The following is a 16,473-nucleotide window of genomic DNA, read 5'->3' on the forward strand; positions in this document are numbered from 1 at the left end:
GCCATTTTGATTACTTTTGAGTTCCGAACACTAAATTTCTCTATTTTTCGTAATTTTGTAATGTTTTTTCAATAATTTTATTAATTTCTTCAGATTTTTTAGGTTAAAATGTGTTTTTAGGTTATTATTGTACATTTTTATAGGTTAAACCTGATTCGATGTATTTTTGACAGTTTTTTGACATTTCAACACCTGTTTTTAATATTTTCCTTGTTTTTAACACTAAATTTACGAATTATTCGTGTTTCTATTAAGTTATAAAGCAAAAAATGTCTAAATTTCGCACAAAAATTGTATTTTCCCATGCGCAGTTGATTTATTGTCAAAATGTTTATTTCATCCGCGACGCCCCGATCTAAAAATAGAATTTTATTCACTCACCAGCGATGAAACATTAAAATGTTAATTTTAAACGCACAAAAAAGCCTAACACAACTTCATCACCACAGCGCCATCGCGAACATTCTTCCGAGTTATTTTTACATATTCACTTCTGAATTTCGTGGAAAATAACTGAGTAATCTACTGAACACTATCCTTCATTCATAAATAATCATAATAATTAGTTATTCTCAATGATTCCATTGATGACATCATCGAATTAACGTTAATCTGATCTATAATTATTCTATTTATGTATTTCGATAATGATGGCGTTGGCGTCGCTCAGCCATTTTGGCTGCAACCAAAAACACATCAATAAAACAAAAGTTGTTTGTATTTGAAACTAAAAATGAAACACATCGAAATAGAAGTACCTAAGTGTTGTGCATGGTTTGAACCATTTAAACAGTTGTAGAGAATTGAATTCGTCGCGTGCTTAGCATTTGGATGAGCGCGGAACAAGTGAGTGAACGAGAACAAGTTAAATTCGTTCATTGCCGGTAACACATGGTAACCGCGTTTATTACGACGCGACTACGACGACCTTGAATCACGACTCGTCGAATCCGCGCCTTTGGCAAGGAGGGGAATCGAGGTTAACACATAACACAACCGTGTATTTCTTTTCATGACGCATCGACTGTTGCAGCTTGCGATCAGCGATTCATACTGCTGACTACTGACGCAGTAAGGAAAACAACACAGTGCAACAGAGGACAGTACCCGAGTCACCGGGTGCGCATGTTATTTGTGCAGAAACAAAAGACAATCTTGGAAGTGTAGTGTATCTAAACTGTATTGTGAACATAACCTCACTATTTTTACTTCACTGGTGGTATAGTGATACACATATAAATCAACATAAGAAGAATATGTCCACGGATTATTGTTTATAACTACTGCACAAATATAATAAACGTGAGTTTTTGTTTAAATTTGAAGTTTAAATTACGAATCATTTGATCATGAGCATGATTATGATTAACCTTGAATTTGTATTGAATTGTATTCTCATGACTTCATTATCTTCATCACTGACAGCACATCAATTGTTTTTTCTGCGCCATGTTTGTTATTTTGTTTTCTTTGCTCTTAGTTTCATGCCAACAAGTTACACGGGCACGGTTGTTCCAATTTCATGTTCGTGAAGGTCGTGCAGCGAAAGCGGCGATCGATTTACGGTGACTTGTTGGCGCCGCCGAAAGTTTCCCCTCTGACACACATTTTCTTTGCTATAGTTCCATAATTGGCGAATCATGTCACAACTGAAATGTTAAATGTTAATCTGCAAAAAACAAGTTTTTCGCTTCTTTCCTCAGCAAAAAAACAAATAAATTATGTTTTAACTTCTCTCTGGGAAGCAAAAAGAAGTATTTATGAGTTTACGTCACGAACAATTAACACAATTGTTAATTAAGCCGATAAAACAATTAACAAGACTGAATTTTTTTGTTTTGTTTCATAACTTTCGTTTTCATCGAGTTATTTTGCGTTGAGTTATGATAAAATGTTTTTTGACCAAATGCCAGCCATTTTTGGCGGCCATTTTGTAAACAACTTTTCTTTTTAATGTTTTTTTTGTTTTTCTTGCAGTAATCTTCCAAGATGTCGATGGATTACGATCAATATCGTAATGCTTTCCCTAAAATTAATTATGATGAACCTCCCGGTGCTACAAATGGGTATGGTTGGGTAGGAAATGGTTATGGATGGCAGTTGGACCCGGAAAAATACAATCCTGCAACTGTAGATGATCCAGATGCGCCGCCACCCGAGGATGGCGATGAGGAAATCGAAGAGCAAGAGATCCAAGTCCAAAAAGTCGAGAAATCCGAAAGTTTCGTAAGTATACTTTGTTTATATTTAAATTTTATTCTAAAATAAACAAACATGCTCATACATTGCTTATCAATGTTGACCTTGACATAACACAACATACATTCTTTAAACACAAACATATCTTGTTAGTATTATCATTAATATGATTAAAACGCATGTTTTATGTGTTTTCTTTGTTCGTTTAGGGCTTTGGCGGTCCCAGAGTAAGTTTTTTCCAATGTTTACGTGTTTATTTGCACTTATTTGTTTTGTTTTTATTATTGTGTTGATTAATCAACTTGATGCGTGTTTGATGAGGTAATCCACACCCCATGTCACACAGTGACATTAATTACGCGTGCACATTGCGGTAATTAAATTATTATGAAATTAAAGTGATGAAGATGCAGAAAAAACACGTTATGTAATTTAATATTATGTATATTTGTATGTATGCAACCAAATATACATCTATGTATGCGTATGTGTAGATGTCGGTAATGTAGTCAACTGACATTTTACATTTACATTCACATTCATCAAACTTTTAGGTTAGTTATCAAAATTCTCAGTGAATTTAAAAAAAAATTAAGAAATGCTGAAAAATAGACGTAGTATAGGTGTAGTTGCTGAAGAAAACCAGCAGGAAACGCAGTTGCTTCAAGCGGAAGTGGAGTGTGTTGGGCGTTTACCGATTTGTGCGGGGTTTTCGCAAGATGGCAGCGATTTGACATGTATTCAATATCAATATGACTTTGACAGTTGATATTTAACGTTTGAATTTGATAGGTGAAAGAGTACGAAGGATATTAAGTCAGAAAACACAGAAGAAAGAAACTGTAGCTTTGGAAAAACCATCGAAACATAAAAGTGACCATCATGATCATACTCATATTCATCATGACCATCAAACTCATCATCATCATGATCACCATCATGATGATTTTCCGTGTTCACATTGTAAACATGTTCAACATAAGAAATCGCATACTGTTATGGAGAAAGAATCACAAACTGTGCATAAAACACAAGTGCATAAAGATGAAGCGAATCGGTTTCCAAATAGGGATGGCGGGAGAGATCGTGGTCGGGATAGAGAAAGAGATAGGGATAGAATCAGAGCTAGAGAAAAAGAAAGAAGCAGAGAAAGAGAAAAACGACAAAGGGATAAGTCACGTCCTCCTGAACCTTCGGGCAGGCGCACAAGTAAAGCATATTTCAGCAAATTGGCGTTATATGTTTATTATTTGTTTACTATTGGCTGTATTTGTTAGGTAGGCGTGTCGAATTGGTGCGTGATACTAATCCAAATAGTGGACGTATGTGGAAGTTCAAGGATGCGGATTTAAACAGTAAGAAATTGGTGGACAAGCGCCGGGTGAATACGAAGGAGCGAGAGAATATGTTCGGGACAAGAGTTCGCATGTCGGTTAATAAGAGACTTGGGTTTGATCCAGGTCGGGTTTATCGCGTAAGCAAAATAATCAAAGATTTTAAAACAAAATGGCGACAGAATAGGTGCTAAAAATTATGTTTTAGTTTTGGCAAAGAAATGCCGGAATTCACTTTTTAACACCATTGTAATTGTCATCTAGGGTGAGAAATACCGGTTTCAATACCGGTATGTCGGTTTCAATACCGGTATACCGGTATTTTTTTTTTCGAATATGAAAAGTTCTCATTATGATATAATTTGCGATATATACCCGTATACCGGTATTAAGAGTGAAAAATACCGGTATTAATACCGATATACCGGTATTTTTCCTTTTAAATACCGATATTTTTCAATATGATATTGTTTGTGATATATACCGGTATACCGATATCTCAATAGCAATATCGATAAACAGATGAGTTAAAAACAAATGTCGTAATTGTGAAAACTTCCCAAATCTGCGACACAGCAGTCACTTTAAACTTTAAAGACCAACAAAAAGGTTCAACTTGGGTAGTTTCAGAAATAATGTTTTCTATTATGCTAAACATTCATCAAATCCGAAAATATCAAATAAATACTTCGACACTGGCAATTAACATTGTAAGATTGACTCATTTACCAATTTAAGAATTAACCTGCAATTAATCAATTATCTTTGCATGTTTTTATTTAGCATACTTACAAAATTGAAAATATTCCTTATTAATTTATTACTTTCTTTGGTGAATACGTAATCCATGTTATTTTTTATAAGTATAAAATACGTATTGATTAAAATTACAACGATTTTTTTGATTTAATGGTTTTGTTGAGTTTGGATATGCCGCCTGTGAGGGCATCTTCATAAGATGAAGAAACGCGCATTTTCAATAAAATATTATTCTTTTTACACAAATATTAATCCCGGCGCATATTGATAAGCAACCAAACATATGGATATTCTAATATTAGTTCTGACTCTAAGTGATTCCAAGTATTTCAGTTGATTTAATTCCTGTAAATACTCGAGATCAAGAGAAAATATATTAGGGGTACTTATACATAAATTTTAATTAAAAATTTGTCTCTACGCGCACACTTGTTGATCCTGTCCGTATTTCTGCGCAGTATGATAATCTCGCCCTGCTGCCATTGCTATTTAACGTCCTTTTCATCCGCTGTGTAAATCAGTCGGTGCGCGGTCGTCGCGTCGCGTGGTCGCCTTCTTCCTCGCCGCATTTGATAAGCCCTAGTTTTTAGTTCGCGTGTAGTCGTAGAGTAGGTGTAGGTCAGCGTTTGAAAACAATTCGCAAGCAACAAATAAGTGGCTATCATGAGTGCTGACGGTTGTGATAATAACCAACCGGAAATCAAGCCAGTAGAGGAAGTTGCGTTTGTGAAAAAATCGCTTGTGACGGTTAATGCTATAAAATATCAGCCGGAGTATGAGCATCGTACGTTTGTACCGCAATCAGAGCAGAGCGGTGTTAATGTCGGAGGCGATGTACAGGATAAATTGTCGGTGCCAGTGTCGAGGCCTATCATACGCAATTATGCTGAGTTTATAGAGAGCAGGTTTGGAAAAGAGGAGTTTTAAGGGTAGTACTGAGAGTTTAATAAATGCACATTTTGAAAATGTGCTTGAAGATTGATCCGGAGAAAATTTTTATGGTTTGTTTATTGTTTTATAATACTCGTAATTATTTTATTTAAATTGTTTTAATTTTATTTTAATTTTAAATTGTTTATTTATTTATTTATTGTTTGATTTAAGTTTGGTGAACGTGGATCTGGTATAAGACATGATGGCGGCGTGCAAGACTTCTACCAGCTTAGAGATCAACATCTTGCAAATGGGACGCTTTTCGAGGATCCACAGTTTCCATGCGAGGATCAGTCGTTGTATTTCAGTCACAGGCCTAATTATCGTGTGGAATGGTTGAGGCCTACGGTGAGTAAATTATAAATTAACTAGTACGTTTAACCCACGGCTTCGCTCGCGAATATCTAAAGTAATAAAGTTGAGCCCGTACGCGTCTGAAGTCACAGAAGAAGTAACAATGAAGTAGAATGGCGGGAAGTTTAAAATGGTCGAAAGTATAGCCCATGAAGTATAGTGCAATATTCCATAGTGTAGTCAATTGATTGATGTTGACGTAGCTGTTTGGTAATACAGTGTGATAATACAGTGTGATGGTACTCAGTACTTAGGTTTGAGCTTCATTGTTAGGAATGCTAGATATGCTAAAGTAGTCAAATAGACAGATGCAGAGGTATTATTGGCTAAACTATTTCTTTATTTTATTTTAAAATATTTTTTATTAACAAAAAGTAGCCTATAACCATTCGGGGACCACTAAGAATATGTGTACAAATTTCATGATGATCGGTTAAGTAGTTTTGCGTGAAAGTAACAAAACATCAGGACTTTCGCATTTATATATAATACTAGCGACCCGCCCCGGCTTCGCACGGAAGTAAAAATGCATCAAAAACTGCTGCGTAGTTTCAATGATTTAAGCATACAAAAGAGACAGACAGAGAAAGCGACTTTCCTTCCAAACAAAAACATCAACCGGTCAATCTCAACCCACACGTATACACACACACATACAATAATGCTGAGTAGTTACGAAGCATCGCACAAAGAGCAGACGGGGAATAATCGAAAATTACTCATTGTATGAATTTTGAAATTCTTTGAAAAATTGAAATCTGCGTTAAATTCAACATCGAATATGCAAATATCTTGCAAAATACTTTGTTACATCAAAAGTTATTAACAAATAAAGTTGACGCCTAGTCGTTTCAAACAGAATCACACTGTATATTTATAAAATTACACAAATTTAATGTATTATTATTTATTTTGTAGCAAATCACAAGTGATCCCCAACTATTCGTCGAAGGCTTCTCTCGTTTCGATGTCCAACAAGGAGAATTAGGAGATTGTTGGCTCCTTGCTGCCGTCGCTAATTTAACAATGTACCACCGCCTCTTCTTCCAAGTGGTACCTGATGACCAAGCTTTTTACGACAAATACGCTGGCATCTTTCACTTCCGTTTCTGGCAATATGGCCGCTGGATTGACATTGTCATCGACGATCGTCTTCCCACACGACACGGACAGCTCCTCTTTTTACGTTCATCAACAGAGAATGAGTTCTGGAGTGCTTTACTTGAGAAAGCATATGCTAAGTAAGTAAAACAAACAATTTCTCATCTTTTTATTTAAAATTTTATTTATTTTTATAAATTTTAGGTTACACGGTTCTTATGAAGCGTTGAAAGGCGGATCCACATGTGAAGCAATGGAGGATTTCACAGGGGGCGTGACAGAAATGTATGAATTAAACGCCGCCCCCGCAGATTTGTACAAAATCATGTTGAAAGCATTCGAGCGTGGATCCTTAATGGGATGTTCAATTGAAGTAAGTTTTAAATGTTAAATTAAACTCAAAATAAAAACATTTTGTGTTGCATGCTGTTGAGGTTAATTAAATTACTTTGTAACATTTTTCAAGGCGTGACATTTATTCATACTTTATCATTTTTATATCGCTCACTCACACGCGCTTAATTAATTAATTAATTTCATTGATTTTTGGTTTGTAGCCCGACCCACAAGAACTAGAGGCGCGTACAGGTGTGGTCTCGTCAAAGGCCACGCCTACTCCATCACAAAAGTCAAATTTGTCGACATTCACACACCTTACACCTCCGGAAAAATTCCGCTATTGCGTCTGCGCAATCCATGGGGTGATGATACCGAATGGAACGGCGCATGGAGTGATTCATCGCCAGAATGGCGTTTTGTCCAGAAGAAGAAAAGGTCAACTTGGAAAAGCCCCAATTTGCACGGTTCCAGACGGAGAGTTTTGGATGTCTTATAAGGATTTCGTGAATAAGTTCGATCGCATTGAGTTGTGTAATTTGAATCCTGATTCGTTGGATCAAAGCAGTACGGCGAAGAAGTGGGAGGTGTCTTATTATGAAGGGGCGTGGGTTCGGGGCGTGACCGCTGGTGGATGCAGGAATTTCATTGATACATTCGCATCTAATCCACAATATCGTATTACGTTGACAGAAACTGACGATGAGGAAAATGATGGAAAATGTACGGTTATTGTCGCGTTGATGCAGAAAAATCGCCGGTCGAAACGCCGAATGGGTCTGGAGGAGTTATCTGTTGGTTTTGTTTTGTATTATGTAAGTTATATAATTTTATAGGTTGTATGTAGTATAGGCAACCAAACATACACATTTTTTAGATTCGTGATCCAAACTCAGCGCCTAAGCCGCTGGATCGCAACTTTTTCAAACACAACGCCATTGTGGCGCGTTGTCCGTCCTACATTAACCTCCGCGAAGTCACCTGCCGCTTCCGGTTACATCCAGGAACGTATTGTATTGTACCGTCGACGTTTGACCCGGATGAGGAGGGCGAGTTCCTCCTGCGTGTCTTCTCCGAGCATCAGAACAATATGGAGTACGGCAGTAATGCTATCGGCGGCGGCAACAGTGTCGACGATGCGCCTAGATACCGTCCGCCGTCTCCGCCCTCATATCGTCCACCAACACCACCACCGCGTAATCCGCGTTCAATTAACTCCGGTTTTGGTGGTTTTAATGATTTTCTGGGCGGAGGTGGCGGCGGCGGGGGTGCTGGTGGTGGGTTGGGTGGTCTGGGCGGGTTTCTCAACGATATGCTCAACTCACGCTTTAGTTTCAACTTCCAACAACCCGGTGGTGGGCAAGGGGCGCAATCACAGCAAGGACAAGCCGGGCAGCAACATTCTGCGCCTTATCCGGCTTATCCGCAAGGTGGCGCCCCCGGTTATCCGACACAAGCGCCTCCGTATCCTCAGCAACCCAATATGCCTTACCCACAACAACCACCTTATCCACCTCAGGGTGGTGGTTATCCTGGATATCCGCAACAACAGCCATATCCGGGTTATCCACCGCAACCTCCGTATCCTGGTTATCCACCACCGAATTCTGGATATCCAGGATATCCACCTTATTAATTCTATTTGAATTCTCGAATTTGATATTCTAACCTCATCTAACCTCTGTATTGTTGCTGTTGTTGTGTAGTTGTTGGAAGTGTTATTTATTTTTGCTTATTCTCGAATAGTTTATTAGGTTAATGTTGCTCTAACTCAATAAGACTAATGTTGCACAACTAAAACAGTTTTTCAAAACGTTGCTTTCTTTTCAAAAATTACGATTTAATCTAGTCGGTGATGGCAGAAATTAAAAATGAACACTCTTTTAAGATTTAAGAGTTGGAATATATTTTTATGTCTCTGAAATGTTCGAAAATAAAACTCGAAAATTTACGAAGCAACATGAATGCAACATTTATTATGATAACAGTGTAATTCATAGAGTAAAAGGTAGAATTAGGTCCCCAAATTTATAATATGCAACAAACAAGATGGCGGAATGGTTTTAAAATTGAATTAAATCAATGTTTGTGTTTCAGAGAAAATGATTCGCCAGTTGAAATGAGAAAACATCAAGTGGTGAGTGTAATATGTTTAATACTAGTTTGCTTTACATTTGTTTGGCGTTTTTTGTTTGTTAATTTTATGATTTGTGAATGTTTATGTGTTGTCACTTTCTTTCACCTGCATGTTGGGTTGTCTACATTGCACGCATTAGAAAAAAGTTACTGCTTCAAGATATGTAAGATTTTTGTGCTTTTTATTGTTAAATTTAATATAAAATATTATTAATTTATATTTATTAGGTGAATGAACCAACTGGTAATGAACTATGGTCACGTTTTCGCATGGAGGATGCTTTTCACAATTTGGCAGGCTCCGCTGAGGAAATCAACTGGAGGCATTTACAAAAACTCTTAAAAGTCGCATTGAAAAAAGGTTTGTTAATAAAAATTCAAACTGTTATAAGAAAGTACTGTTTTGTATTGTATTGTAATGTAATGTACTGTATTGTATTGCTTGTTGCTTTCGTATTTGTCTCTTAAGACTGCGAAAATGGATTCGCACAAACAACAGTTCCACAAAATGATGCAACCATGAATACATCAATACCACAAAGTCAACTTCCGGAAGACTTAGCTGGAAATCTCGTGAAGATGGTCATGGAATTAATCTGTATGAAAGTCTGTAAAGATACACCTCTAGCGGAAGAATTTGCACCAAGACAGGAAGAAGTACCACTTATGCAACGTCAACCACAAGACGGTAAGAAATATAAAGAAACAAAAACAAAATGGATGAGGATGAAGACTAAAACATGATGGCGTAGTAGTAGTTGTAGTATATAGGCAACTTGTATTGCTTTTGTTATGTTTTTATGCTAACATGTTGTTTGTTTGTTTGTTTTCTCGTGAAAAACGTGGAAAATTCACAAAAATGGTATGTAATATTAATTTTGATTAGAAAATTTACTAATTTTGATTGTTTTTAGCCTCGCATGTGAATTTAGGCTTTGGCGATGATGTCTGCCGCAGTATGGTAGCCATGTACGATGATGACTTCTCCGGTAGAATGGGAATAAGTGAATTCAAGCTGTTGTGGAATGACATGATTCACTGGATTAGCATTTTCAACGAGCACGACCGCGATAAGTCGAATAATCTCAGCGGATATGAACTGCGTGAAGCTTTATCATCCGCTGGATATTCCGTTAATTGCCATACATTGAATTTGCTAATGATTCGCTATGGTACCGACGGGAATCTGGCGCTGGATCATTTTATCATGTGTATTGTGAAGTTAAATCACATGATTCAGACGTTTGAGGCGAGAGATGAAGAAAAAACAGGCACTGCCAAGTTTTCGTTGGAGGATTGGTTAAATGCAACGATTTACAGTTAGTTTTCCAAATATTTGCAATTTATTACCAAAGTTCAAGTGTTCCACAATGTATTTTCTATACTTATACTATATATGCATGATTAAACAAATAATGTTGACTATATTTATGTTCTAAAGGAATTTTACTACAAGTTTGTCAATTATGAAGTTTAAATCATATAGAAATAAATTATTGCTGCTATTTACGCTAAAACATGTGAAAATCATTTAAAATCTTTATTATTTAAGTGTAAATTGATCAAATAGTTAATATTTTGCTAGTTTTTAATGATTTTACATCGAAATTCTTTGTTTTGTGTCAAATTTTCGACCATTTTTGACATTTTCCGATAAAATACGAACACACACGATCGAAACCAGCACGAAAATCTCAAAAAAACATAGATTTACACTATAACAATCTCTAAATCTAGTTATCTTGTTGCTTTAATAAACAAAACATTATTTAATTGATTGTTTCAAATGTCGATGTCTTGTTTCGCTTTGAATTTTGTAGCATCACATTTCGTGTCACTTTCATAAAAAAGTTTCCGACTGCGCACGCTCAGAATGAACACGCCGAACATGCACGAAACCGGTTCGGAGCGACACTGCGCACTGCTACAAACCCCAACAAGCCATTCCGTGCTGATCTCTTCTCCACCGGCCGTCGAAGAGGTACGTTGTGTCCTAATTTCTCTCCGCTACACCATTTTCCTTAACTGTTAATTGCACTTTTCATTTTTTTGGTGTAGTAAATTTATCTTTCGCTTGTATTCAGTTCTAAACGCACATTCACAATGAGTGCCATCGTTTCGGTGGCCTGTCGTTTGGTGAGAACGCACGGTACTAACGTACGATTTGGTGCTTTACAGAACATCTTCAACGCCATCAATAACGTCAGAAGTGATACCTTCCCAAGGTACGAATCGACCGGAATCTTTCGTGGCAGAGCGCATCCAAACTACGCAAACATGTGAGTACATCTCTATTGTAATTCTTAATCCGCGTGTGGTAGTATTTTTATGTGGAAGCAATTTTCCGATGAATAATTGAGTTTTAATGTATTGATTTCGTGAAAGCGCGCCGCCATTTTGTGCTGTACGTTTCAAGCACGGCTGTGTGGCCTAGAAGCAGGTCGTTTACCGTTCCAGGAAATAATTACGTCGGTTTTTGCTGCTCTAGCATGGTTTGTTTCATTTTGATGATCACGCGATTGGTGAATTGCTTTCTGTAGCGTCAGAAAGCTGATGAAATCTCTCGCGTTGAAACATTCCGCGGCGTTATCGATTTTAATATCAGCGCTTTCGTTCAAGGCCGCGTCGCATGCGTCACGGAATTACACACGTGCCTGTCGGCTGGCTATTAATACGCCTCATGATCATTGTTCATGGCCGTTGTATTGAATTTTCGCCGTTCTTTATTTAGGTCTTTCGGAAGAAGCAGCAATGGCGGAAGTAGTTCCTTCAGAGGTCGTGGTGGATCGAGCGGAGGACCAGGTGGCGGCTACCGCAACGGTAGCAGCAATGGCTCCTCCGGTGGTTTTGGTGGCCGCTCGCGTTTTGGCAGCGGTGGCGGCGGAGGGGGTGGCCGCTTCGGCAGCCAAAGCAGCGGTCCACCTGGTGGTCGTCTGCGCAAACCCAACTGGGAAACAGCTACCTTACGCCCGTTTAAGAAAGACTTCTACGTGCCCCACCCGAACGTAGACAGCCGCTCCGCATACGAAGTAGACCAGTATCGTCGTAGCAAACAAGTAACTGTCGATGGCGGTAATGTACCACACCCAATCCAGCATTTCGAGGAAGCCAACTTCCCCGATTACGTTATGAGCAACATTCGCAAACAGGGCTACGACCAGCCGACTGCCATTCAGGCACAGGGCTGGCCTATTGCCATGAGCGGCAACGATCTGGTGGGCATTGCGCAAACCGGCTCAGGAAAAACACTCGCTTATATTCTGCCCGCTATCGTACATATTAACAACCAGCAGCCGATCTCGCGCAACGAGGGCCCCATTGCTCTTGTGCTGGCACCTACACGTGAGCTTGCGCAACAAATCCAACAAGTTGCCAATGACTTTGGCGCTAACTCCTATGTGCGCAACACTTGCATTTTCGGTGGAGCCCCCAAAGGGCCCCAGGCGAGAGACCTGGAACGTGGTGTGGAGATTGTCATCGCTACACCCGGTAGATTGATCGATTTCCTCGAAAAGGGTACCACCAATTTACAACGTTGTACATACCTGGTCTTGGATGAAGCTGATCGTATGTTGGACATGGGCTTCGAGCCTCAGATCAGAAAGATCATTGAACAGATTCGCCCAGACAGACAAACACTTATGTGGAGTGCCACATGGCCCAAAGAGGTACGAAAACTGGCCTCAGACTTCCTCAAAGACTACGTTCAGATCAACATTGGCTCGCTGCAACTCTCCGCTAATCACAACATCTTGCAAATCGTTGATGTATGTCAGGAACACGAAAAAGAAACAAAGTATGTACAACTTTCTAGTTTTTTTTTTGTTGAAATTTATTTTTATGATGAGAACTTCATCTGAATTGCTGTGATTTTATACACACCACATTTATCCTCTAAGAAGAACTGATTTTATTCTTTAAAATTACAATTTAAATTACATGTTTGGCAATGTTTAATTTGTAATATTTTTATTCTCAGATTAAATAATCTTCTGCAAGAAATTGGCAACAATGGTGAACCAGGCGCAAAAACCATTATCTTTGTCGAAACAAAAAAGAAGGTAGAAACAATCACACGCAACATTCGCCGCTTTGGCTGGCCGGCTGTGTGCATGCACGGTGACAAGAGCCAACAGGAGCGCGACTACGTCTTGCGGGAGTTCCGCAACGGCAAGTCTTCAATCCTTGTTGCAACAGACGTTGCGGCACGCGGTCTCGGTGAGTGTTTGCACAATATCTTCTTTACGTTGTGAGAACGTATCATCCACGCCAATTAATAACCACTGCAACGTTTTGTCACTTAATGTCGACCGCGTAACTAGGTCTATAACATATTTGGGTATGGTATAATCTCTAGCATAAGATAAGCAATTTCACAAATTTTGGGGATGTTCCAGACTGGTTTTCAGAAATGTTTTTGTTCGATACACGTATATATTGATTGTTCAACGCTTTGAATTCATTTCTCTTGAATGCCTTGCGTTGGCGGTGAGTGTGGAGGAGGCTGCGACTGTAAATGTTGAAAATGTGATGAAAATGTCCTCGGCTTTGTGCATTTGCGCGCATTTCTGCATTTTGACGTAGTCTATAGTTTCTCTAACTGCAAATAACTCTTGTGCTACAACGCCGTGTATGGCGATCTGATGCGACTTTTATTTATCAGTCTGGTTGTCCTTTTTTTGTTTCAGAGGCACATGCAGGATGAGCGTACTAAACACGTTAGCTCTCATTTGATGAAAAATCGTGGCTAATGAATTAAATACGCCTTTTTTGCGCACCCTTGACTTACATACATGTGTACCATGCTTATCTGCAGATCGGAAAAGCGCCGCGCGCGCTTGAGATTTGCATATATGTGTAGACGTGGTGGGTGGGGGCGCAATTCTGTGTCTTGCGGTGCCTCTGGCTACCGGCACCGGCGTGGGCGCGAGCCCACCAGAGCCTGCCGAGGTAGTTGACGAAGACCGATTGCGGGAAGAGACGATGATACGTACGCACTCGACGGCGGGGCAAAGCGGATGGCACATGTTTGCTTCAAATCCCAATTTCACTCATGTCTCACCCTCCTACACTTCTCTCTGACTCTATTTTCACCTCACTTCCTTGTATTTTACCCTTACCCTTTAAAATAAAACTACAAAAACTACGTGGGAGATGTGCAAAAATATGTCATTCCAACGCGTGTGCCATGCAAAAGTATTGTTCGTCGTTCCGTGCTCGGTCCTGCAGTGGATTAAGACCAATCATCGAATTGGAATCTGCTGCAGCAACAGAGTGTTATAATTGCTACCATACCCGATAATACGCGGTACATACATAGCCTAGCGTCTTGTGGATTCTTAATGTGTTCTCGAGCGCACTGGTTAGTATCTTAGCATTTTTATTTATATTTATCTTAATCAAGTTTTACATGAATGCCAACTTTGTGGAAATTTTTATAATCATTTATCATAACAGCTTTTGCCATAGTGATTCATATTCATTCATGATTCACTCAAATCTTAACCAATCTATAATTTGTGCTTCATATTCCAAATTTTAACCAAATCACGTTCAATCTGAATATTTTACACGTACCTATTGATTAAAGGCGATGAAGTTTTAAGTGACAAGCATTAGAGACTCTTAAATAATTAAGTGGATGACTACTTGATTTATGCCAATGATTGTTCGTTGTCTATAACATGTTTTTTCTAATAGATGTGGAGGGTATTAAGTATGTCATTAACTTTGACTACCCCAACTCGTCAGAGGACTATATTCATCGTATTGGTCGTACCGGAAGATCCGATTCGACAGGCACATCATACGCCTTTTTCACGCCTGGCAACTTCAGACAGGCGAAGGATTTGGTCTCAGTGTTGAAAGAAGCTAACCAGGTTAGTTTAAAATTTTATTATTGCGATTTTGTACTATATAACATCAACTGAGTTGATGGCCTCGTATTTGGTATGCCTTCGCTGCGTTTCATCGGCGATGCATTAATGCTTGTGCGAGGTAGAGCAAACAAATTGGGAAATATGCCTTCGGTGTTCACACGGACAGAGTCTGAATCCCATCCTCAAGTTTCCCAACAAATTTATTTTGTTTAATGTAATTATTTTGTTGTGGGTTTATTGAGATGTTTATTTTTATTTGTGTGTTTAGGTTGTGAACCCAAAACTATCAGAGATGGCTAGTAGAGGCGGTGGTTTCAGCAAAACCGGCGGTGGCCGTTGGGGTTACGGCGGCGGTTTCCGCGGCCGGGAGAACAGCGGCCCACGCACACACCAGAGATTTGGAGGTGGTGGCGGCGGTGGCAAATCAAACGGCTACAGCAACGGTTCATGTAAGTTTTACTATTATCGAAATATTTATTCAAATATTTCAAATGATGAGCCTGGATCTGAATACGTTGTGATGCTCATTATACCACACCACAATTACCTCTAAGAAGAATGCTGATTTCTTCAATAATTCACACTTTGATTTTATTTACATTGGATGATACTAATTAAGTTGTTTTGTTGTGTTTGCAGCTTATTGAAGATCCATCGAAACTTACAACATACCTATCAAGAACAATATCGGACTTTGAAGCTCCATAACTTCAGAAACTTCTCAATGTAATTCGGTGTTGAAGAATGGTCTGACGCAGTATTTACTCCCAACCCCCTGCAAAAGCATTCCGCCGACAGTTGTGGATCTGAATCTTCGTTAATGGACGAATATTTGTTCTCCAACACACACGACACTCTTAGATTCCAATTTAATTTATTATTAAAAAGCAGTGCGTTCACTTGCGTAACATAACTAATATGAATTTAAACCTAGAGCATATTATTTATTAACTTAGGGATGATGCGCGATAAGTTTGTTTCCACATTTGGACGAATTCTTGCACAGATCGAATTTGACGTTGTTCCATGTTCATTATTCGTCACAATATAATCGAAGCGTTTATAAATGAAGGTGAAACTAACACAAAGAAACTTATAGTACAATTTACATAGGTTAATCTCTGACTAAAAGTATGATTGTGATTTTCGTTGGGCTTTGAGCGATTTGGAATGCTCCTCCGCAATCAAGCGAGAAATTAAAACAGACCAAGTGCAGACGATGTTTAAATTGCAAGATGATTTTTCCTGTGATTAGAATAGATTTTTTTTACGGAGTAAGGTGGCACGACGAATGCAAGGAAGAAGTTCTATTTTATTTGTTTCTCACAAACTGTATACTGCATTATGTTCATAACAAATGTGCATACTATTCTGTTTGTCTCATCGATGTTGATGAATTAAAAAAATAAACCGGAGGTTTTCTAAAAGTAAAAGTTGGTTTT

General features: G+C 38.6%; 2 protein-coding genes and 1 long non-coding RNA gene across 4 annotated transcripts; 2 read left to right on the forward strand and 1 right to left on the reverse strand.

Annotated features, from left to right (window-relative positions):
- Positions 1–523: 523 nt before the first annotated feature.
- LOC135794629 (uncharacterized) lies at positions 524–1,045 on the reverse strand. The gene is made up of 2 exons (XR_010548926.1): positions 759–1,045; positions 524–679 (listed from the first exon to the last, which is right to left on the reverse strand). It is a non-coding gene; the product is annotated as an uncharacterized lncRNA (long non-coding RNA).
- A 1,683-nt stretch (positions 1,046–2,728) lies between these two features.
- Positions 2,729–10,669, forward strand: LOC135794625 (calpain-A-like). Its single transcript, XM_065305961.1, is given in 15 exon segments — positions 2,729–2,936; positions 2,992–3,408; positions 3,477–3,673; positions 5,397–5,573; positions 6,498–6,820; positions 6,885–7,053; positions 7,238–7,268; positions 7,271–7,439; positions 7,441–7,831; positions 7,894–8,111; positions 9,114–9,153; positions 9,293–9,316; positions 9,381–9,513; positions 9,622–9,840; positions 10,067–10,669. Coding segments are annotated over 15 exon segments (3,057 nt in total). The 5' UTR covers positions 2,729–2,797; the 3' UTR covers positions 10,477–10,669.
- A 319-nt stretch (positions 10,670–10,988) lies between these two features.
- Positions 10,989–16,464, forward strand: LOC135794626 (uncharacterized). Of its 2 annotated transcripts, XM_065305962.1 has the most exons (7): positions 10,993–11,133; positions 11,331–11,431; positions 11,884–12,948; positions 13,132–13,370; positions 14,853–15,031; positions 15,300–15,480; positions 15,671–16,464. In XM_065305962.1, exons 1-7 carry the CDS (start codon positions 11,026–11,028, stop codon positions 15,676–15,678), a joined length of 1,881 nt encoding a protein of 626 aa, XP_065162034.1. In that variant the 5' UTR covers positions 10,993–11,025; the 3' UTR covers positions 15,679–16,464. The 2 variants fall into 2 exon arrangements, with proteins under 2 accessions (XP_065162035.1, XP_065162034.1); XM_065305963.1 differs by lacking the exons at positions 14,853–15,031; positions 15,300–15,480; positions 15,671–16,464 and adding an exon at positions 13,841–13,929 and having other exon boundaries at positions 10,989–11,133.
- The last annotated feature ends 9 nt before the right edge of the window (positions 16,465–16,473 follow it).

This window comes from Atheta coriaria, unplaced genomic scaffold (assembly GCF_025399875.1).
Source record: "Atheta coriaria isolate IRGN ID8LTWV9N9 unplaced genomic scaffold, Caltech_Dcor_3.1 hic_scaffold_6_pilon, whole genome shotgun sequence".
Lineage (NCBI taxonomy): Eukaryota > Metazoa > Arthropoda > Insecta > Coleoptera > Staphylinidae > Dalotia > Dalotia coriaria.

Excerpts from the sequence above, each read along its gene's own strand:
- LOC135794626 (XM_065305962.1), top strand. The coding sequence starts at position 11,026 with ATGAACACGCCGAACATGCACGAAACCGGTTCGGAGCGACACTGCGCA. Across the intron at positions 11,432-11,883 it reads CATCCAAACTACGCAAACAT|GTCTTTCGGAAGAAGCAGCA; the intron begins GTGAGTACATCT and ends TTCTTTATTTAG. Across the intron at positions 15,032-15,299 it reads TGTTGAAAGAAGCTAACCAG|GTTGTGAACCCAAAACTATC; the intron begins GTTAGTTTAAAA and ends TTGTGTGTTTAG.